Source organism: Salvelinus namaycush, chromosome 10 (genome assembly GCF_016432855.1).
Source record: "Salvelinus namaycush isolate Seneca chromosome 10, SaNama_1.0, whole genome shotgun sequence".
Taxonomy (NCBI): domain Eukaryota; kingdom Metazoa; phylum Chordata; class Actinopteri; order Salmoniformes; family Salmonidae; genus Salvelinus; species Salvelinus namaycush.
In genome coordinates this window covers 17,274,156-17,297,654 of record NC_052316.1, presented here as the reverse complement: position 1 = coordinate 17,297,654, position 23,499 = coordinate 17,274,156, and the positions used below count along the sequence as shown (strand labels likewise).

The following is a 23,499-nucleotide window of genomic DNA, read 5'->3' as shown; positions in this document are numbered from 1 at the left end:
ATTGGGAGAACTGAATGGCGTTGCCCTCTTGCAGGAGCGTTCCTTTAGAAGAGACGTGTAGCAAGCACTCCGAGGACCCTACCTGAGGCTTACCGAAGAAAGACTGGAGGTAACAAGTGCCAGAGGATGTACTTTACTCAGGTTAAAACATGCTACACATCCTCTAAGGCAGATCTATGCGGCATGTCTACATATTTCCCAAGTCGATCTACGTACTATTACAATAGCTTTCACCCAGATAACTGCTTTGGATACTTCTATTAAAACCAACCTCTTCTAGGATATTTATCTCAGCATTGTTCTTCAGTATAGTTTGACTGAAGTTTCTCTCGCCTTGGGCCTGAATTAAATCAAAACCATGGCTCAGCCACAAATTACAAAAGCAGAGTAGTTGGTGGGTGTCTGGTGGAGGGAGAACTAGTTTATATTGGACTGAGACTTGTAATAAACATGGCTGACATCCTCTGGAGAGCTACCAGAAGTTAAAATTAACCAGTTTGATGGTTTGTTAGTTTTCATACAAATCTGAAATAATTATGTATTTTAGCTGTCTTTTTAAGCAAAGTAGAATTGTATTTATTTGTTTATTGAAACAATGTTTTTTTTGCCGTGAAATTTTTTTCTAAAAAGTGTGGAACATGTATAGCATAGATCCTGATCAACCGAAATGATCCTGCAGTTAAAATGTTTTTATAGTATCTGTTTTTTCTGATCGTGAACTACCTCTGGTACCTACTGAAGTGCTAACACTGCCCTCTAGGCTGGGTGTGTGTTACTGCCTCTCCCCATGCTGTCAGAGCATGCCTAGCCTAGTTCTCCCCACAGTGCCAAGCCATGCCACACAGTGGGGTGCATCAGCTTCCAGTCAGACCGAAGAGACACCTTTCATGGCTAGCTGTTTCATCACATTACACCAAGGTAAGCCGTTTCACTACATATATGATACATGCATTCCTACTCTGTTTGTAGGCCTGTTAAAGATCGTTTAGAGTATGGAAGATCTCCACCCCAGTCCACTGCAGCGTGGCGGTCCAGGTGTACAGTGTAGAAAATGTAAAGTGCGTAGGCGTGTTAGAAATCAGTCAAAATGAGGTCTTATAAGCGTTATAAAGCTGATTGATTTTGACTGGTGTCTTACACGCCGCTGAAGAAACATTGGTAAAAGTGGGCTTGGTGTGAATGAAGAGGTGAGGCATGTGGTAAAGGTGTTGCTGAACAACGTGAGAAGGGGGAGAGATGAAGGTATGGGTGTCGAGGGGGTTGCTGGCAGCCCCTGTGTCCTGGAATGTGCCAAGGCTTGTTTTTGGGGTGGGACACTAGGACCTCAGGCTATGGGATGGGTGGGTGCGACTCATCTCAAGGCACGAGAGAGAGATACAGTAGGAGAGAAGAGAAAAGACGAGTAACAACTATAATCAGATCATAACCAATTAATCTGAATGCTGTTTACAACTGTATCAACATATACTTTCAAAAGCAAGAGGATGAAGTCAAGTACTCATTTGTCATTTTTTATGTGATCGATATGATGAATGTCCACTCTTGATCGCAGGTGAATATCTCTTTTACTTTGCTCCCCCAGAGAGGAGAGGAAGAGAAACATCGAGGGGAATGCTGTTTCTTTAAGAGAGAGGGAGGGAGAGCAAGAGAAAGGGAGGGACCTCTTTGCCCTCCAGAAACCAGGAAGGGAATTGAGTTGATCTGCTGCTGCTTGGTTAGCGCATATGGGGCTTTGAGCAGCACGACAGTTAGAGAGAGAGAGAGAGCTCCAGAGAGGAGGAGGGCTGAGCTAACCCACAACAAGCACCATCACGGCCATCGCAGGTGAGCTAAAGGCACCCCCGCATACCCCCCACTGTCCACCCAGGGCCTGTCGACAAGAGGGAGCAAGCATAGGAGGAGAGGAGAATGAGGGAAGGGGACAGAGATATACTTGGCGGGGGGGTGAAATGGGTTCTGTTTTTATTCCTGCTAAACTACTTCTCTGATTCCTGCTTTTACCTTTTGTGCTTGCTATGATTGTTTTATTTGCCGTGTTTGAGGCATTAACTTTACGGGCAGGTGGAAGAACTTAGGGGAGGAGGATGGGGGCGTTCGGGGGGGTGGGTTCTGAAGAAGAGGAAGGAGGAACCAAAACTAATTTTATAGGACAAGGTACGATGACAAGCGAATTACTTTTTGGGATGGTGTCATTCACTAAGAAATCATGCTTGGAGGGAAAAGTTCCTGACCCACTTGCATTGTTCATTCTTTCCTACTGGTTTGGAATTTATCAGAATAAGAATGTCTTAATTTAGGTCAGGAGTCTTGAAGTGGGTTTAAAACATAGACAGAGGGGTTGTCACAGAATGCTACCCCAGTGTTTGGCTGTGGCTTAGACAGTTTTGGTCGAGACCCTTTTTCGTGTGCAGCACAACCCTGTTTGATGGCTGGTCTGTACTTTTAATACCTGGCATTCTGCTAGCAACATACTGAAGTGTATAATTCTGCCCTGAGTGCTTACGTTGGAACAGGCTTGGAGAAGTGGGGGTGGTGAGGGACGGAAAGCTGGGACTCGTAGTTCGCAGCAGGGGCTGTGAAGCAGGTCAAATAGCATTTAAGGACTCCACATCCCAGAGTGCCTTGCCCTTGGCCATACAGGAAAGGGAACACCTACCAGCCTATCCCAGCAAGGAGGTGTGGTGAGTGAGCAGCTGTCAAGCCAATCACCGAAGGGGAAGAGATGCCAGAGCGGAGCAGTGGGCTGAAAATAGAGGGGGGTGGTAGGTGTCTGCTTGTTTGGGATCAGGCAAGGGCTTGCCTGTATGACTAGGGCCACTCGGAAGTTTCCTGTCTGCAAAGCTCCAGTACTGAGGCACCAGGCAGGGCCCTGCTCAGACACGAAGACAGGAGAGCAGGCAGGAGAGCCGGATAGGGCCTGGGGAAGGGACACGCTTCTGCCCAGCTGGTAAGAGCTCAAACTGCACTCTCTCCTGACACTGAGGAGAGTGAAAGAGGGGAGAGCTTAGGGAATAAATACCAGGACCTGCGTGTGTAAGAGAGCGAGGGAGATGGGGCTTGGTAGAGTTCAGAGTTCCTGACCCACTTGCATAAAAAAAATAGATGGCAAATGGGGCACTGCTCAGAGCAGGTTGAGCACATCATGTTTAGAGAAACTGTTGTCTTAAAGTTTTGGCTATACACACTGTGCCCTTTTAACCCTTTACTTACTGGTTTGATTTAAAATTAGTACAGTTGTTAATCTAATCATCTGAATTGTTGTTATTGTGTGTAATGTTAGTTATTGTTATTAATATATGAAACTAGGAATAAATGAGCCAACTGCAGATCCTTTATATATCCTTACCCCCAATGCTCGACTGTGACTGGATAGAAGAAAATGTGACACCTCTTGTGGACAATTTCACCTCGTTAGTAAGGTGTAGTAAACGAGCTGCCATAACACAATCATAGCACATGGAATCTTGAGCAACTGGAAACTTTACCCTCTGCCCTCGGGAACTCCTTTATTCGTTTATTAACTTTCAGTTCTTCTCCACGGCTGCCCACACCCTTTTTGTCGTTCTCTACATCCCTCTTGCCTCAAGTAGCCCCTATGGCACTGTGTGATTTGTGTCACAACATCATTTAGTCTACGGTATCTGTCTGTACGTTGGTGGTTTGTCAAAAGACGTTAAAGGAGCGTAACTTATTTTTCTAATTCACAGATGTGTATTCCTGGCAACACATACTTGTTGGACTTGTTTTGAAGCGTGCGGGTACAGCGAGAGAGGGATGGGAGTATTTTATTGTCAGACGCCCAGACTCAGGGAAGTGTTTGGTTAGCTTTCAGATGCAGAGTTTGAAACATTATTCTTTCTGTCAAATGTCAGTGTTGATGTCATTATGTTACTCGTGCCACTCCTGAGTGCCAATTGCAGAAGGCTGTACTTTCAGCCCGAGTAAATTCCACTAAGAGGTTAAGTTGGGACACTCCATGCTACTCACAATAGACTCAAGGGGAATTGTAGGGGACTTCAGTGGCTGTGGGTAGGCCTTAGACACCACCCATCAATTTGGCGGTGAGCATGTTGAATACAGTTTGATATTCCTGTATGTTATGCACCATAATGCCCCAAACTAGCAGGTCCACAGCGACAGGAGGAGACAGGTTGCGTGCTATTACACTGCCAGGCCTTGGAAGGACTAGTTTTGGGGTTGTGTTGCTTTTGGGTGGTGCGCTAAACTATAAGCTACCCCGTTATTAAGGGTGAACTCCCCTTGTCAGCAGTTAAATGTCCCACTGCTCCTGGCCCAAGCTGACAAACAGACAGACAGGGCTCTGTGTGTTGTGTTGTTGTCTTGGGGGAGTCATAGGGGCTGTTCTGGGCCTGCTGGTTTATGAAGCAAGCAGTTCACACAACCTGATCAAATTAGAGGCTGAGATGCAGCCCTGGGTTAGACTAGGCCGTTGTGTTGTGAGTCTGACTTCACTTACATGGTTTACTTTCATGGTGGTGGGTTGTCTCCAAGATGTCACACCTTTTTCTGGCTTTGCTGGATGCTGTCGTTGTTTTCATACATTAGACTCTAGACAACCTTAGACAATAGTTGTCAGAAAAAACAGATGTTTGAGTGAGTAATCCTACATTGACCTAAGGCACTACGTAGGGATCAAAGAGAGTTAGCCAAACTCTCCTGTGATCATGGGAGGGTACCATATGACAATCTCATGGTTGGTGAGTTCCCATCATCTCTAGACGTGGGCTGGTGGGTGAGTGTTTCAGCTTCCTCAGCAAGCTGAAGGGGGAAGTGGGCAATGTGGTGGGCTGATGTCTGAGAGAGCTAGCGAGAGGGAGAAGGAGGGATGGTCATCTGATAACAGAGCAGGTTCTGTTACACGCCTGTCACAGACACACAGGAAGTCCTCTGCTCACAATGCACGGTAGCACTCACAGATTGGCACAGGGCTCAGGGGAGGAGCTGCTGCTGGACTTGGCACTATGGGTGTAGCTTACGGCCTACTAGGGGTTCTGTTTCTGGTGCCACGTGGGAGTTTGGATCCGCTACTTCCTGACTGACAGCATGGCAGCGTTAGGAAAGTCTAGCTCCAGCAGCAGAAGTTGTGTCTCTGTAACACTGCTGCCAGATGTGCACGGCTGTTTCTGGACCAGCTAAGTCAGGCTGGAGGAGGGAGGCAAGGAAAGCCAAGTAGAGCCTTCACTTTGGTTTACTTTACTTTGCAAGGAGGAGGGGGATGGTACAGTAAACCCATACAGTAGTCAGTGATTCCCGACAGTGGCTCTCCACCAGCTATCTCGTGATCTCTGGGGTAATGGTACCCTTAAAGGAACTTAGACCTTTGAAATTAAATCATAAAAATCTCCCACTTCCCCTTGCACTAAACTTTTATTGACAAACATGATATAAAGATTTAAGATAATGGTGTCAAACCCTTCCTGCAGTGAGGGGTTAGTTTCTTACAGTGGCTAAGGTTTCTCAAGTCTGAGACACTTTTGAAACACATTCAATTTACAGTATTCCGTGGTCTGATGTCAAGGTTGTGAGTTTTTAAGACTGCCTCACCCAATACCTTTCAGTCAGGGGCATTGTCTGATTTTTGGCAGACGTCGGACATGTTTCAAGTCGAGTAGCCCAGCCCCACAACTCCAGTTTTATCAGTTGCTCACCCTCTTCCTGCTTGCTCCCAATACGACCAATCAAACTTCCTATCCTAGCAAGCATGGCAGTAATGACTCACACAGCCACACTAGCACTAGACCAGGCAGGCTCAACCTCAGTCAGAATCTCATTCTTCTTGGAACTGTCCAGCCCCCCCCCCCCCCCCCCTCACCTCTCCACATAGCTTTTCCGATTATCCTGTAATATCCTCTGTGACTTGACCTTGAACCCTTGTGACCCGATCCAGTGATTCCCTTTCTCTGGGCTGCATGTACTCCTGTCACTAATCATCAGGGGGCTCTGCTTATCCCCTGACAGTCAGCCAGGGAGAGACAGCCTGCTTGAACTCTGTTGTCCATCTATATTACTCAATCTATGCTTCTAGGAGTTAGACCCTGGCTTCTGCTGTCGTTGTTTCACTCTGGTTTGGTTATTCACAGATATGCTACTTATCCCCCACACACTTGCACTGCTAAAGATGCTCGTTTTCTGGGCTCTATTTACTCCCTTCAGCAGAGCAACAAAGTATTGTGGTGTTGACTACTCTTTTAAAGCATCATAGTAAAGAACTTAGTTTAAGTGACATACATTTTTGTCATGTAAGGAACACCTGAGGTTGATCTGGGTAAGGTTGATAGTCATTGTACTCCAGGTTGAATGGTATGTGTAGGACAGACTGTAGATCCTTTGATACGGGTTTCAGTTGACCTGAGATGATATTTCCAGTGAAACTCACCACCCAGTTTATAACCACGTTTATAACTACCGGTTTAACCACAACATTTCACTGTATTGGTCATTAAATAAGAAGGGAACTACTGTAACTAGGGGAGAAGCCCATCTATCTCTCACAGGTTTTAAGAAAAGCCCAATTGAACTGAAACAAAGTTGACGTTCGGGTCCAGGGTTCCCCAACTTGCGGCCCGGTGGATTTATTTGGCCCACCAAGTGTTCTGAGCAAAAGCAAAAATATAGAATTAATATTTTTGAGAATTTTCATTGTTGAACATAAGACTGTAAAAACACCAAGAAATTGTCTCAAAGTGATTTTACATTTTGGAAATGTGTTCCAAAGTATTCCCACACAGAATAGAGAGATGTGATCATATACAAATGTAAGCAAGGTTCTAAATTATTGTTTTAGTCAAATATATTGATTTGTGCTTCTTGCGGTCAGTTTGCAGTCTGCAAATATTTTGTAATTATGTTCCGGCCCCCGACCAACCATTCAAGAAAAAATTGTCCCACAGCTGAATCTAGTTGATGATCCCTGTCCTAGTCTTGCGTTGGATCATCCCAGAAATCTAATCTTGATATCGGCTCTCAACGTTTACTTGGCGCAAGCGCAAGGGTTAGTGTTGAGTGATGGTGGGGGAGGAGTGGGATCTGCAGCAGTAAGTAGTGGTTTGACTTGCAAAGCAGCGCTCTGTGCGTGCGGAGTGGGACCCAGTGAACTAGGCAGGCAGCTCTTGGTCGGTGGCGGCCCTGGGAACTGAGACGCTGTGGTGCTGCAGCCTCTCACCCACAGCCATGAATAAGTGATAAGGAATGTTTCAAGCCATGAGAAGGTGTCAGGATCAGGTTTGTTTGCACAGTTTTTCCTCTTTCTTTCTTGGGTCATCTTTGTGGGTTATTCCTGGCCTGGGCTTTTACTCTCCCTATAGCTCCTGTGTTAAAGGACATGCCAGAGCAGCTGGATGCCTCAGTGGACTGTATGCTGGGCTGTTTTAACTCCTTTCAGCCTCCTCTCCCCTCCACAGAGCTGTGTGTGACCAGGGTCAGGCATACATGTCCCGGGGATAATGTGTAAGCAGGTTTGCACCAGGGACCAGCCCAGCAGCCTGGTGCAGTAAACAGCAGCATCAGTGAGAGCAGGTTGACTCGGCTTGAGTCTCTGTAGGCTCACCCAGGATCTATTTCCACACTGTGAAGGACGTGACCGTTATCCCTGTCGTTGCCCTCTCTGACTCTCCCTATCCCTCTCTCTCTCCCCTCACTCTCCTCCCACAGCATATTCAGATGAGAGCTGGAGGATAATAACATTTGCCCATGTCAGACAGGGCAATTTTATCAGGAAGACAATGGGAGAGGTTGTAGTGGCGGTGTGGTCAGTTGCATATCAAAATGGTAGAGGGTTAAAGGAGAAAGAGTAGGCTAACTGGGTTTGAGCCAAAATGAAAGGCCATTGTGTCATGAATAAAAGACACACACTACTCTGAATGGGACCAAGTGGGACAGTATTATTTGCATGTGCAAGGCTGCAAGCTTGTTGTTTTAAGATTACCACGAGACAGATGGACCGGTTTTCCATACTTAGAAAAGTGTTTATACACTCAATGGCCAGTTTATTAGGTTCACCCATCTAGTACCGGGTCAGACCCCCCTTTGCCTCCAGAACAGCCTGAATTCTTCGGGACACTGAACCTTTGCTCAATTGGTATCAAGGAACCGAACATGTGCCAGGAAAACATTCCCCACACCATTACACCACCGGCACCAGCCTGTACCATTGACACCAGGCAGGATGGGGCCATGGACTTGCTGTTACGCCAAATCCTGACTACTATCAGCATGACGCAACAGGATCTGGGATTCGTCGGACCAGGCAATGGTTTTTCCACTCCTCAATTGTCCAGTGTGGGTGATGTTGTGCCCACTGGAGCCGCTTCTTCTTGTTTTTAACTGAAAGGAGTGGAACCTGGTGTGGTCTGCAATAGCCCATCCATAACAAGGGCCGACGAGTTGTGCGTTCCAACATGCTGTTCTGCACACCACTGTTGTACTGCTCTGTTATTTGCCTGTTTGTGGCCCACCTTTTAGCTTCCGCTATTCTTGCCTGTCTCCTTCGACCTCTCTCATCAAGGAGCTGTTTTCGCCCACAGGACTGCTGCTGACTGGATGTTTTTTGTCACACCATTCTCTGTAAACCTTAGACACTGTTGTGTGTGAAAAGCCCAGGAGGCCGGACATTTCTGAGACACTGGATCCGACATGCCTGGCACCGACGATCATACCACGCTCAGTCGCTTAGGTCGCGCGTTTTGCCCATTCTAACGTTCAATTGAACAGTAACTGAATTCCTCCCCACATTTCTGCCTGCTTTATATAGCAAGCCATGGCCACGTGACTCACTGTAGGAGCAAACCATTTTCTTAAACAGGGTGGTGTACCTAATAAACTGGCCACTGCATGTATGTCACACATGAGTTGACATGACTGACAGGTCTGTTTTAAGGATTTGAATCTTTGTCAACAGTGTTGTAGTGGAGTTAATAGCAGAGTAAGGGCAGTTATGTTCGTAGCACTACCCAGAGTTGACTTCTCAGAAGGCAATTACCTAAGTATGACCTGTGGTTAGTGCTGACACAGTGCCAGAGATCTAGGTGTGGAGAGAGGTGGAGCTTTGTGAGGAGGTGTGGGAAAGAGCCAAGCAGGGGAGAGGAGAGGCAGCCAGGTTGAGCAGGTCTAGTGTACATACCAAGAGGCTTGATCTGAAGGAATGTCATTTGAATGCATTGCTCTTATAGAGAATAATCCCCCTGGCCTCACCCCCTGCTGGGTCTCCCTGGCAGATGGAGAATGGAGGGGCTGGCTTTTGTGTGTGTGTGTAAATGGACAAATCAGGGAGGGCTTGCGTTGCTGAGCCCCCCGCCTCCCCCACGCAGGCAAGCTGCAGTCTATAATTTTAATCCCTCCTGCACACGTGAGCGAGGGGACAGCCTTTCCTGAAACTTGGCACACAGTATACAGGGTGGGGTAACCGGCTCAGACTGGATTGACAACCTCTCTTTTTAATAGCGATCCCTTGCAGCTTGTGCGTGTCGTCCTCCAGTGGGGGTTTTCCACGGGGTCTGTAACCGGCAGCCTCCCCCTACCCTAACTGACAGAGCGATGCACACGCTGCTGCACAGCCCCGCCTCTGCTCCTCCTCCCAGCATACACTCTGATCCTCCCTGCTCTCCCTTAAACTGCCCCACTCTCTCTCATGGTAATAGGTTCAGCAGTGGGCCAATATATCCAGCATTCCAGATACAGCTAATTCAACACTGAAGGATGTATGCCATAGCTATACTGTTTTTGTTCTATTAGATTGGTCTGTAAATACAGTAAGTCTGCCAATAGCTGTTCGTCAGTGAAATCATGGTAACTGTAGTGTTGTACGTTGATGATGTTTCAACATGTCTCACCTCCAGGCTCTTTAGTGGACTTTGGGGCCTGGTGTTTAAGGTATAAAGTGACAGACATGAGGTAAGCTGATTATACCCAACTTCGAAATGGCATTCTACTATTACAACTTTCAAGAGTAAGTTGAAAGCCGGATTGAGTTCATAAAAAACAGTGTGTCATACTGTGAAGAACTTTGGGTTCTTCACAGTAACCAGCCCATAGAGCTGGTGAGCAGAGTCAACCGGTCCATTACTTGCAATGACAAGCCACTTTATTGTGATATTAGTGAGCAACATTTCAACACATGGGTATTTCCATCTATAAGGACCGATGAGCACTGACGGGAAGTTCATTAGAGCTGAGTCTATATTTTTGAGAAATGAAGGCATAGTTGAAGTTGGAAGTTTACATACACCTTAGCCAAATACATTTAAACTCAGTTTTTCACAATTCCTGACATTTAATCCTGGTAAAAATTGTCTTAGGTCAGTTAGGATCACCACTTTATTTTAAGAATGTGAAATGTCAGAATAATAGTAGAGAGAATTATTTATTTCAGCTTTTATTTCTTTCATCACATTCCCAGTTGGTCAGAAGTTTACATACACTTAATTAGTATTTGGTAGCATTGCCTTTAAATTGTTTAACTTGGGTCAAATGTTTCAGGTAGCCTTCCACAAGCCTCCCACAATAAGTTGGGTGAATTTTGGCCCATTCCTCCTGACAGAGCTGGTGTAACTGAGTCAGGTTTGTAGGCCTCCTTGCTCGCACACGCTTTTTCAGTTCTGCCCACAAATTTTCTATGGGATTGAGGTCAGGGCTTTGTGATGGCCACTCCAATACCTTGACTTTGTTGTCCTTAAGCCATTTTGCCACAACTTTGGAAGTATGCTTGGTGTCATTGTCCATTTGGAAGACCCATTTGCGACCAAGCTTTAACTTCCTGACTGATGTCTTGAGATGTTGCTTCAATATATCCACATCATTTTCTTCCCTCATGATGCCATCTATTTTGTGAAGTGCACCAGGCCCTCCTGCAGCAAAGCACCCCCACAACATGAGGCTGCCACCCCCGTGCTTCACGGTTGGGATGGTGTTCTTCGGCTTGCAAGCCTCCCCCTTTTTCCTCCAAACATAACGATGGTCATTATGGCCAAACAGTTCTATTTTGTTTCATCAGACCAGAGGACATTTCTCCTAAAAGTACAATATTTGTCCCCATGTGCAGTTGCAAACTGTAGTCTGGCTTTTTTATGGCGGTTTTGGAGCAGTGTCTTCTTCCTTGCTGAGTGACCTTTCCGGTTATGTCGATATAGGACTTGTTTTACTGTGGATATAGATACTTTTGTACCTGTTTCCTTGTGAAGACGAGGTCCTTTGCTGTTGTTCTGGGATTGATTTGCGCTTTTCGCATCAAAGTACGTTCATCTCTAGGAGACAGAACGCGTCTCCTTCCTGGGGGGTATGACGGCTGCGTGGTCCCATGGTGTTTATACTTGTGTACTATTGTTTGTACAGATGAACGTGGTACCTTCAGGCGTTTGGAAATTGCTCCCAAGGATGAACCAGATTTGTGGTCAACAATTTTTGTCTGACTTCTTTTGATTTTCCCACGATGTCAAGCAAAGAGGCACTGAGTTTGAAGGTAGGCCTTGAAATACATCCACAGGTACACCTCCAATTGACTCAAATGATGTCAATTAGCCTATCAGAAGCTTCTAAAGCCATGACATCTTTTCTGGAATTTTCCAAGCTGTTTAAAGGCACAGTCAATTTAGTGTATGTAAACTTCTGACCCACTGGAATTGTGATACAATGAATTATAAGTGAAATAATCTGTCTGTAAACAATTGTTGGAGAAATTACTTGTGTCATGCACAAAGTAGATGTCCTAACTGACTTGCCAAAACTATAGTTTGTTAACAAGAAATTTGTGTAGTGTTTGAAAAACTAAAGTGTATGTAAACTTCCGACTTCAACTCTACATTAAAACACAATGTTGACGAAAAGACCCCTGCCAACGAATATCAACACTTACTGTATATTTCATTTTGGAGAAATCATTTACCTTAAAAAACATTGCCTTGAGTCTTGTAATTCCGTTACCACAAACCTACATATCTTTAAGATATTTTGTAATTTCTCTCCCTCATGAGGGAGGACAATGAAAGTTCACAGAAGTAACAAGGAAAGGTAGACCTACCAATTGTTTTTTACTAATAATAAATCAGTAACGGAATTACTGCAATTGAATTGGCTACAATGGGAAATCATAGTTGCCAAAAACCACAGTTGGTTCACCTGCTACTGTCCTCCCTTCCACTGGCATACTGTTATGTTCAGCTCATAACTGTTTTCTTACTGTCGTCTGGTGGTCAAAGCAAGACTGTGAAAACAGTCTGGACAACCTCTCTCTGCCTCTTCTCTCTCCAGTTAATGTCACCTCTCCCAGCTCTTACTGACAGCTACCATTACAGCTACCACCTACCCTCTTTCCATTTTCCGTAACAAGCATCCTCAACCACTGAGCACCGACCGATCCCGGACGTCCATGGACGTTGAAAAGTAGTTGAAATTTGGTCGGTCCGCTCTGGCCAGACCAAATCTGAACCAACCAATACAGAGAACAGTACAGAAAAGTAGAGTACACAAGCGGAGTGAAATGGTCAGAGGAAAAGAGTGCGTAGATGCTAGAAGGAATTTTAAAGCAAGCAAAGTGATCATGTGGCTCTATGAAAGTCAACTGTGTATGAGGGTGATCAGGGGTGTAGTCATAATGCCGATTCTGTTGCAAAATATTTCTTAAATGGAAGCAAACGAAATGGGGAGGAACCTACAAGAATTTATCCAATAGAAACGGAACGTTTTGTAACGGTTTGGGCTAATGATTACACCCTAGATCAGCTAGATGCAGGTGAGAGTGTGCAAGGTGGTATTGAATGTGTCACTGTCTTTCACCTTGATTACTCTAATTTGTCTCTTGACCTGTGCACTTACGTTGTAAACTTTAATTCATAGGCTAGGTTGTAGCAACCTCATGGGTATTGGGCAAATTAGAGTATCATGTAGTAGCCTAAACCTATCGATGTTACATTGAACTGGTGAATGGAATATGAACGACAGTCATCCAATATGCTGTAATAAAAATCGTCCTACCTAATCCTGAATGGCACTAACCAACACTGTACAGTACTAGACAGTTGAGTAGAACACATGAGTAGAATATAATGTACTGTACTGAACATATTTACTGTACTTTACTGTGTTGTACTGTGAAACATATATCTATGACTCGTTCAGATTTAGTGTGGTCCGGACCAACCAAATGTGGTCTTATTTCGGGGAGGAGCTCATTAGAATAACAACCAAATAGGCAAAAGAAGGATATTGCGTATTTCTACCTTTTGTGTACCTATTCTGGATACATCACAATGAAGAGAATTATATTCATATCCAGAATGATGCATTTCTGTATAGTACAGATCAGGGACCCATGATCTAATTCTGTTACCGTAATTCCATTAACGGTTGTAAATCCACTGTAGTTCAATAACCAAAATATACCTTTTTTTTTTACTCAAGATGACATAGCTGACACCCCATTCTTTCTGCAGGCATCTTTGAATCTTAATTCGGAGTTTTTGGAAAACGTAGTCTCATAAAAAGGGGGATTTTACCATAATTCAATTCTTCCAGTAAATATGTTTTTGTGAAATGTTCTGTGTACATTGTTCAAAGTAGTCCTTGCGCATAGAGTTTTACAGTTTGTTTAACTTTTTAAAGTATAAAATTGGAGTCAGACTAATTCCGTTACTGTGAAATTGCCCACATGCAACTCTTGACAATATTATTTTCATGTGTTGTCTCCAGTCGGAGCACATTGTCGCCTGTCGGAGCACATTGAAATTACTGTAATTTCAAAATAACCCCCAGCCCTTACCCTGAGGCACCTAGCATTGCTACTGTAATACTGTGCCTACCCAATCCCAAGGAGTATTGCCTAGGAATTGAACTGGGCATATGTGTGTCTTAAAGACTGAGAACTGATCCTCTCCTTCTCTTCCTCCCTCAGACAGGCAGACGGACAGACGGCAGGACGGACACGCGGGCGGCGGCTGTGATTGGCGGCTCGGCGGCAGGCTGGTGGAAGATGTCGTCGGGAGCCGGTGGGAGGGGTGGGCGGCGGCTCAGGGGTGGGGGGGGGGAGGCGGCGGAGGAAGGTCCAGTGGGCATCCCCTTCCCCGAGCACAGCGCAGACATCCTGGGCAGTCTGAACAAGCAGCGCCTCAGCGGCCTGCTGTGCGACGTGCTCCTGATCACCCAGGAGAGGGAGTTCACTGCCCACCGTTCGGTCCTGGCCTCCTGCAGCTCCTACTTCCACAAGTTGTTCACCTCGGGCCCAACAGCCAGCCAGCAGAACGTCTACACCATAGACTTTGTGGCGGCCGAGGCCCTGGGCGCCCTGCTGGACTTTGCCTATACAGCCACGCTAACGGTCAGTCACAGCTCCGTGGGAGACATCCTGGCTGCCGCCCACCTGCTGGAGATCCCGCCCGTCCAGGAAGTCTGCACTCACCTGCTGGACACCAAAGTGCTCTCCCCGCCGGTAGGCTGGTCATCATGACAACACTATCTTAACATTCTGTCAACAGTCTCTGTCCTATCATTACATCCCATCACATGGCCTTTACTAGTATGTCTCCCTGCGGGTAGATCTGCATCGAAATATAGTCACTTAGCAAACGATTTTATCCAAAGACTTACAGTTAAAATACATGTATTCAGTATGGCCTATGTGGAAATCAGTCAAACCTCTCTTGTTTTGAGTTATAACTATTGTGTTGAAAATGCCGTTCTTGATTTTCATCCAACTGCGCCGCCACAGACCACGTACCACACAACCTCTGTCATCGCGTCACTCTACCAAACAAACACTCCATCATCAGTCTTTGGCCATCACATAGTCAGCACGCTTGCATCATGCTCTTCATTAATCTCTCTCTCTCACTCTCACACTGCCAAACACATATCCACACCCTGGGGTCACAATAACACTGAACTTTTAACACTTACCCATGCTGGGCCAACACCAGTCTCTGAGTCTCAGGACAGCGTGCTCTTTCACAAGCTGCATTATACAGACAAAGCATATTGCAGTTAAATACTACGCTTCAAAATGTAGAAGTAGCGTGGTCATATTCATGGTCATGTGTCTTTCTGTTTTGTGTGTGTCTGAGTATGATTGTGAGTGTCTGAGAGTTATGAAATCCTGTTTTTGTTTTTTCATAGGCGGGCAGTGAGCGAGGAGAGGAAGAGGAGGATGATGATGATGAGGGGGAAGGAGGGAAGGGTGGAGGAGGATGGGGGCAGCAGGGGAATCGACTGCGGGCCCGGGAGTATCTAGAATATTTCCAGAGAGGGGCCCACTGGAGCAGCAGCTGCAGCACGCCAGAGCTCAGGGACATGCCCACACACCTGCACTTTAACCATGGCAACGGGGCCCACAGCAACGGGGCCCCCGGGGGCCCCAGCGAGTACTGCTCTCCCCTGGACCTTGCCCAGGCCCCCACACAGGACCCAGATGATGATGAGGAGGAGGACGAGGAGGACGAAGTAAAGGTGGAGCACTCTGAGAATCACAGGGACATGCTGACCTGGGCCAGGGGGAACGGAGGGGGGCCAGGGGCCTCTTTCTATGCCCCAGCCCAGAACGGCCACTTCTACCTCCCCACGGAGCCCAAACTGGAGCCGGAGGAGGAAGAGGAGGAAGATGGCATGCGGGATGGGGAGAGAGGCTCGGCCAGCGCCCTCCTGCAGCAGATGATGGACTCCATCGAGAGGCAGAAGGAGCGGGCCGCGGCCGGGGAGGACCCGGGGGAGGGGGAGGACCCGGACGTGGAGTTTTACTTGAATTACTTTAACAGCACGCAGCATGAGGACGCCGCCGTCTCACAGGGACTGCTGCCCCTCTGGGCGACACGGGGAGGCTCCAGCCAAGATAGAGGGGGAGGAGAGAGGGGAGGAAGAGGAGGAGAAGAGAGAGGAGGGGGCGGAGGGGAGAGGAAGATGCGCTCCAAGGCCTTCCAGAAGTGCCCCATCTGCTCCAAGGTCATCCAGGGTGCAGGCAAGCTACCCCGCCACATCCGCACGCACACGGGAGAGAAGCCCTACGAGTGTGCCATCTGCAAAGTGCGCTTCACCAGGTACGCCACAATTAATGCACTGACCACCCATGTCACACCTACTCATGGTCAGGAAGAGGGCTGGAGGAAAAACAAGACCACTGTTGTCCCACAGCCAAGGACACTCCTGCTTAGCAATAGCTACGTTAGCCAAATGTTTGCTATATGTCAATTAATTAATTCACTATCCTGAAAACAAAGTGAGAAACATTGTTAATAGCATAGGAAACAAATTATATCCTAGATGTCCCTCCCCCGCCCCATGTAAAAATATGGATCATTTTGTCAAGACCTTTCTGGAAAACTTTAGTCAGAGATGAACATGTTTCATATTTCATCTAGTGAATGGGGACAGAGTGTCATAAAGATGTGTTTTATAGAGACGGGGCTCATGGCAAAGTCCTGGAATGTTAACAGGGGGTGGTATAACAGGCTATCTAGGAGGAGGCTGCTATAAAATGTTCTGTTCTGATACAGGCAGTGGGGTTAAAAGCAGAGTGGTGCCCTATCTGTGCCAATGCCGTAATTTGTTTTGAACTTACTGATCCCTGAGTTTGTTGATTATTGCCTACGGCAGAACCGACCGGCCTTCTCTCTCTCCCAGTCCCTAGCCAGTTAATGAAATCTGCCCCTGCTCAGACAGCCCAGCTAGCTACAGGCCAGTGTGGACTACTAGACCAGAGTGCTGTGTTACTGGTTTCCCCGTATGATAATTATAAAAGAAAATGTAGGGGGTAGATCAGCTTTAATATTGCAAATGGATTGTAGCTTCCATCCATGTAACTGTCTGCATCATTTCCAGTCCCCCATATATTTTTGGGTAAATATATACAGTACCAGTCCAAAATTGACATACCTACTCATTTATTTGTACTGTTTTCTGCATTGTAGAATATTAGTGAAGACACCAAACATATGAAATAACACATATGGAATCATGTAGTAACCAAAAAAGTGTTAAACAAATCTAAATATATTTTCTATTTGAGATTCTTCATAGTAACCACCCTTTGCCTTGACAGCTTTGCACACGCTTGGCATTCTCTCAACCAGCTTCATGAGGTAGTCACCTGGAATGCATTTCAATTAAAAGGTGTGCCTTGTTAAGTTAATTTGTGGAATTTCTTTCCTTGTTAATGCGTTTGAGCCAATCAGTTGTGTTTTGACAAGGCAGGTGTGGTATACAGAAGATAGCCTTATTTGGTAAAAGACGAAGTCAATATTATGGCAAGAACAGCTCAAATAATCAGACAGATGACAGTCCATAATTACTTTAAGACACGGTCAGTCAATACGGAACATTTCAAGAAATTTGAAAGTTTCTTCTAGTGCAGTCGCAAAATCCCTCAAGTGCTGTGATGAAACTGGCTCTCATGAGGACTGCCACAGGAAAGGAAGTCCCAGAGTTACCTCTGCTGCAGAGGATAAGTTCATTAGAGTTACCAGCCTCAGAAATTGCAGCCCAAATAAATGCTTCACAGAGTTCAAGTAACTGACACATCTCAACATCAAGTGTTCAGAGGAGACTGCATGAATCAAGCTTTCATGGTCGAATTGCTGCAAAGAAACCACTACTAAAGGACACCAATAATAAGAAGAGACTTGCTTGGGCCAACAAACACGAGAAATAGACATTAGACCTGTGGAAATTTTTCCTTTGGTCAGATTTCCAAATTTGATATTTTTGGTTCCAACCACCATGTCTTTGTGAGACGTAGAGTAGGTGAAAGGATGATCACCGCATGTGTGGTTCCCACCATGAAGCATGGAGGGGGAGGTGTGATGGTGTGGGGGTGCTTTGCTGTTAACACTGTCTGTGATTCATTTAGAATTCAATGCACACTTAACCAGCATGGCTACCACAGCATTCAGCAGCAATACACCATCCCATCTGGTTTGTGCTTAGTGGGACTATCATTTGTTTTTCAACAGGACAATGACCCAAAACACACCTCCAGGCTATGTAAGGGCTATTTGACCAAGAAGGAGAGTGATGGAGTGCTGCATCAGATGACTTTGCCTCAACAATCACCCGACCTCAACCCAATTGAGATGGTTTGGGATGAGTTGGACCGCAGAGTGAAGGAAAAGCAGCCAACAAGTGCTCAGCATATGTGGGAACTCCTTCAAGACGGTTGGAAAAGCATTCCAGGTGAAGCTGGTTGAAAGAATGCCAAGAGTGTGCAAAGCTGTCATCAAGGCAAAGGGTGGCTACTTTGAAGAACGTAAAATATATTTTGATTTAACACTTTTTTGGTTACTACATGATTCCATATGTTATTTCATAGTTTTGATGTCTTCACTATTATTTTACAATGTAGAAAATAGTACAAATAAATTAAACCCTGGAATGAGTAGGTGTGTCCAAACTTTTGACTGGTACTGTATGTACAGTTGAAGTCGGAAGTTTACATACACCTTAGCCAAATACAAATACAATTCTTGACATTCAATCCTAGTAAAAATTGCCTGTCTTAGGTCAGTTAGGATTACCACTTTATTTTAAGAATGTGAAATGTCAGAATAATAGTAGAGAGAATGATTTATTTCAGCTTTTATTTCTTTCATCACATTCCCAGTGGGTCAGAAGTTTACATAGACTCAATTAGTATTTGGTAGCATTGCCTTTCAATTGTTTAACTTGGGTCAAACATTTCAGGTAGTCTTCCACAAGCTTCCCACAATAAGTTGGGTGAATTTTGGCCTATTCCTCCTGACAGAGCTGGTGTAACCGAGTCAGGTTTGTAGGCCTCCTTGCTCGCACACGCTTTTTCAGTTCTTCCCACACATTTTCTATGGGATTGAGGTCAGGGCTTTGTGATGGCCACTCCAATACCTTGACTTTGTTTTCCTTAAGCCATCTTGCCACATCTTTGGAAGTATGCTTGGGGTTATTGTCCATTTGGAAGACCCATTTGCGACCAAGCTTTAACTTCCTGACTGATGTCTTGAGATGTTGCTTCAATATATCCACATAATTTTTTTCCCTCATGATGCCATCTATTTTGTGAAGTGCACCAGTCTCTCCTGCAGCAAAGCACCCCCACAACATGATGCTGCCACCCCCGTGCTTCGTGGTTGGGATGGTGTTCTTCGGCTTGCAAGCCTCCCCCTTTTTCCCTCCAGATATAACAATGGTCATTATGGCCAGACAGTTTAATTTCTTTTTTCATCAGACCAGAGGACATTTCTCCTAAAAGTACGATCTTTGTCCTCATGTGCAGTTGCAAACCATAGTCTGGCTTTTTTTATGGCGGTTTTGGAGCAGTGGCTTCTTCCTTGCTGAGCGGCCTTTCAGGTTATGTCGATATAGGACTCATTTTACTGTGGATATAGATATGTTTACCTGTTTCCTCCAGTATCTTCACAAGGTCCTTTGCTGCTGTTCTGGGATTGATTTGCACTTTTCGCACCAAAGTACGTTCATATCTAGGAGACAGAAGGTGTCTCCTTCCTGAGCGGTATGACGGCTCCGTGGTCCCATGGTGTTTATACTTGCGTACTATTGTTTGTACAGATGAACGTGGTACCTTCATGCGTTTGGAAATTGCTCCCAAGGATGAACCAGACTGATTTCTTTTGATTTTGCCATGATGTCAAGCAAAGAGGCACTGAGTTTGAAGGTAGGCCTTGAAATACATCCACAGGTACACCTCCAATTGACTCAAATTATGTCAATTCGCCTATCAGAAGCATTTTCTGGAATTTTCCAAGCTGTTTAAAGGCACAGTCAACTTAGTGTATGTAAACTTCTGACCCACTGGAATTGTGATACAGTGAATTATATGTCTGTAAATAATTGTTGGAGAAATGTCTTGTGTCATGCACAAAGTAGATGTCCTAACCGACTTGCCAAAACTATAGTTTGTTAACAAGAAATTTGTGGTTTGGTTGAAAAACGATTTTTAATGACTCCAACCTAAGTGTATGTAAACTTCCGACCTCAACTGTATATACATTTTTTTGTAAAAATATGTTCCTCTATTATTTTCCTCTAACCCTTTCACCCCTGCCCTAATTTGAGGTAACTAATTGACAACAACAAGGAAGTAGGTTTCTACTTCCAGTTTATACATACTATATAATCTTTTTTTCAATAGTTATTTTTTGTTTGTTTTTATTCCCATCCTTTTGTGAAACAGCACAGTTAAAAATATATGGCAAATAGAAATCAAACTGGATGGTCTTCAGAGATAGAGGGGAGGGGTTTAGGGTAGTTTTCCCGTATTTAAGAGCACCATCTTTTCCTTGAAACCATCCCCTTAATTAATTAATCAAGGGACTTGCATTGGAAATAGATGCACACTGGATATATCCAGGACCCTTTGCGCAGGCGGGCGGGTGGGCGGGCCTGATCTAAATGTGGCGTCTAAATTCAGCCGGTCGGCAGTGCACTGAGAAGGGGAGGTGGTATTGTAATCTTAATCCTGTTTGATCAGGGTTAAGAGTGTGCTGCTCTCGCACTAATAAATCACTCCTCCTGCCCTTTAAATAATCCACCTCTGTCATTGTGCTACTTTGTGTCACTGTGTGTGTAGAGGTGGGGTGGGTGGGTGGCCTGTGTGTGGTGTGTAGTTTAAGGTCAGTGAGTGCATCTGCCTATACGTGCTTCGTTCACCAGCATTTTTTATTTATTGGATTTCCACTTTCCAGGTATTAGTGTGTGAAGGTATCTGCTCCAGAAATAGATTTCCCCTGAACCTAGCCACACTGAACGTTGAGCTCTGGGCCAGGTCTCTACGTGTGCTTTGAGAAATGGTGTAGATAAAGATGTGAAGTTTATGGTCTATCCTCAGATGACCTGGCTGCCCTGGCTGCCATGAATGAATGAATGACTGAATGAATAAATACAAAAATCTGTGTCAATCTCGCCATTTGGCAACCCACCCCTTAGGGGATTAATTGACACAGACAAGCATTACATTAATTCAGTCATATTTCACAGTGATAATTATTCCGGTGTTCTGTGCAGTGCACTCTGCATAAAGAATGAAAAAGAAACAATAATCACAATTTTTATTTAACCTTTATTTAACAAGGAAATTCAGTTAAGAACAAATTCTTATTTTACAATGACGGCCTACCCCGGCCAAACCCTCCCCTATGGGACTCGCGATCACGGCCGGTTGCGATACAGCCCGGGATCGAACCAGGGTCTGTAGTGGCGCCTCTAGCACTGAAATGCAGTGCCTTAGACCGCTGTGCCACTCGGGTGCCCAATGCATAATAGTAGGTAAGGTTATCCAAGCGATAATATCCCTAGTGCAGTAAAAAATAAATACCTGGGAGTGGTCCATCAGCTGTTATAGTGAAGGAGATAGACACAGGGAGACAAACTACCTCCAAAGGCCAGGGACCATCAACTAGATTCAGCCACGGGCCAATTTGTTATTGAGCGGAGGGTCAGGGGGCCGGAACATAATGGCAAGTCATTTGTAGACTGCAAATTGACCGCAAGAAGCCCAAACATAAAATATTTGACTAAAACATAATAATTTCAAACCTTGCTTACATTTGTATACGATCACATAGATTCTCTTTGGAATACTTTGGAACAGATTTCCAAAAATGAAAATCACTTGGAGCTGATTTGCTGGTGTTTTTACAGTCTTTTATGTCCAACGGTAAACAAAGTTTTTTTTTTAAATGGACTCAGAAATAAATAAATAAAATCACCCGCGGGCCGCCAGTTGGGGAACCCTGCCCAAGGCAAACACCTTACTTTAAGATCACACGTTCCTCAATATAACAATGTGTACTGTGTCATATATTGCAAAGATAAATAGCTACGTTTTGGAACATTTTATACTTTTTTATCAATGTCAACACAGACATGGTTGAAATGGTTGTTTTTCTGAAATATAATAGACAGAAATGGCTATGAAAATGTGTATAAGATTGTGATTCTTATTGTTTGGTTAATAGTAGTAGTTTGCTTAGTACTTTAACTACCTTTGTTGCTATCAGAGTTCCTACTGTACTAATCAATTCTCTGTTGTCTTGGACTGAGCCTCTGTGTTCTTCCTCCGCAGGCAGGACAAGCTCAAGGTTCACATGCGTAAGCATACGGGAGAGAAGCCTTACCTGTGTACGCAGTGTGGTGCTGCGTTCGCCCACAACTACGACCTGAAGAACCACATGCGCGTGCACACAGGCCTGCGGCCCTACCAGTGCTCCAGCTGCTTTAAGACTTTTGTGCGTTCAGACCACCTGCACCGCCATCTCAAGAAGGACGGCTGCAACGGTATCCCCTCCCGCCGGGGCCGCAAGCCTCGGGTACGGGACCCCGGGCTCCTGGAGGCCTCCATGGGGCTGGTGGGCCCCGGCCCTCGCAGTGGCAGGGAGAGACGGCGCATGGAGGCAGCCTCGGCAGAGGGGGCCTCCAGGGTCCATGCACACAGTCCCCAACCCCAGGAGAGCCCAGAGGAGCCGGGGCACTGAGGCAGGGAGACAGGGAGGGACGCTGGACGCCATAGTCATACTTGGCCCCTGAAGGGGCCGCTGCCGAAACAAGAGAAAAAAAACAACAAAAAAACACAACTAACTATTTCTCTATAAACCAAATCAGGGTGTCACAAATCTAATATTTTCAGTTTCTTTTATCCCTTTGCTTTAGGAAACAGTAGACACAACAGACAAACATGAGTCAGTGTTCTGTTAAAGAGCAAGGAACGCTTCAAATCACACACCCATGATGTCTCCTTTCTGGGTCATTTCTGTCTGATCTGGGTTTTTATACATTTGGCAAAAATGCTTTATATGCATAACAAAACAACAGAAAACCCTGAGCAAACTATGCAGTTAAAATAGGTTTTGAATTCAGAGCCAAACGATGAGGTGTCCCACACCTACCGGCTGCTGCAGGGGTGAACTGAGTGTAATCTCTCATATTCAGATGGAAAGCAACCAATCTTTTTCTATTCTTTTGCAGTTCTAAAATGTACAGTTACCATAAAAACAGTATTGTCAGAATATGGCAATATATGCAAGATTAACTTACCCACACCTCTGATGCAGCATCCTTTTTTCTAAAGGCTTCAGAAAGAATCAGACAAGGGTTTGATTTAAGTGTTACTTACTCGATAAAATATATTTTAAAAATCTATGGATCATCTTTTTTAAATGTCGAGTCGAATCCACGTTTGGGGGGCTCTTCCATTGCAGGGGTAGGGAACGCGAGGGGAGGAGGGGTGTGTTTCTGAAGCACTACCATGGTGCCGTTCGGCTTGACCACGTCGTTGACTCTTAGCCCTCACAACCCTGACATTTCATTTCTATTTTATTTTTGATTTGTCTTTATTGTTGTTTGTCCCTTTTTGAGTGACTGCTTTGGGTACTTGACACTTTACATTTGTATACATGCGTGGTGATGATTTAATGCTGAGGTATATTAGCTTACCAATCGGGGTTTCCTTCGGCTTGACGTCAGATTTCTCACAGAGTGAAGCTTGTGGGTAAAAGAGAAAAGAATCTATATGAATGTTAGAAT

General features: G+C 45.2%; 1 protein-coding gene across 1 annotated transcript; it reads left to right on the top strand.

Moving 5' to 3' along the window:
* The first annotated feature begins 7,342 nt into the window (after positions 1-7,342).
* Positions 7,343-23,154, top strand: zbtb7a (zinc finger and BTB domain containing 7a). Its single transcript, XM_039003115.1, has 4 exons — positions 7,343-7,438; positions 13,901-14,434; positions 15,118-16,031; positions 22,043-23,154. The coding sequence occupies exons 1-4, from the start codon at positions 7,343-7,345 to the stop codon at positions 22,449-22,451; spliced, it is 1,953 nt and encodes a 650-aa protein (XP_038859043.1). The 3' UTR covers positions 22,452-23,154.
* Positions 23,155-23,499: the final 345 nt, after the last annotated feature.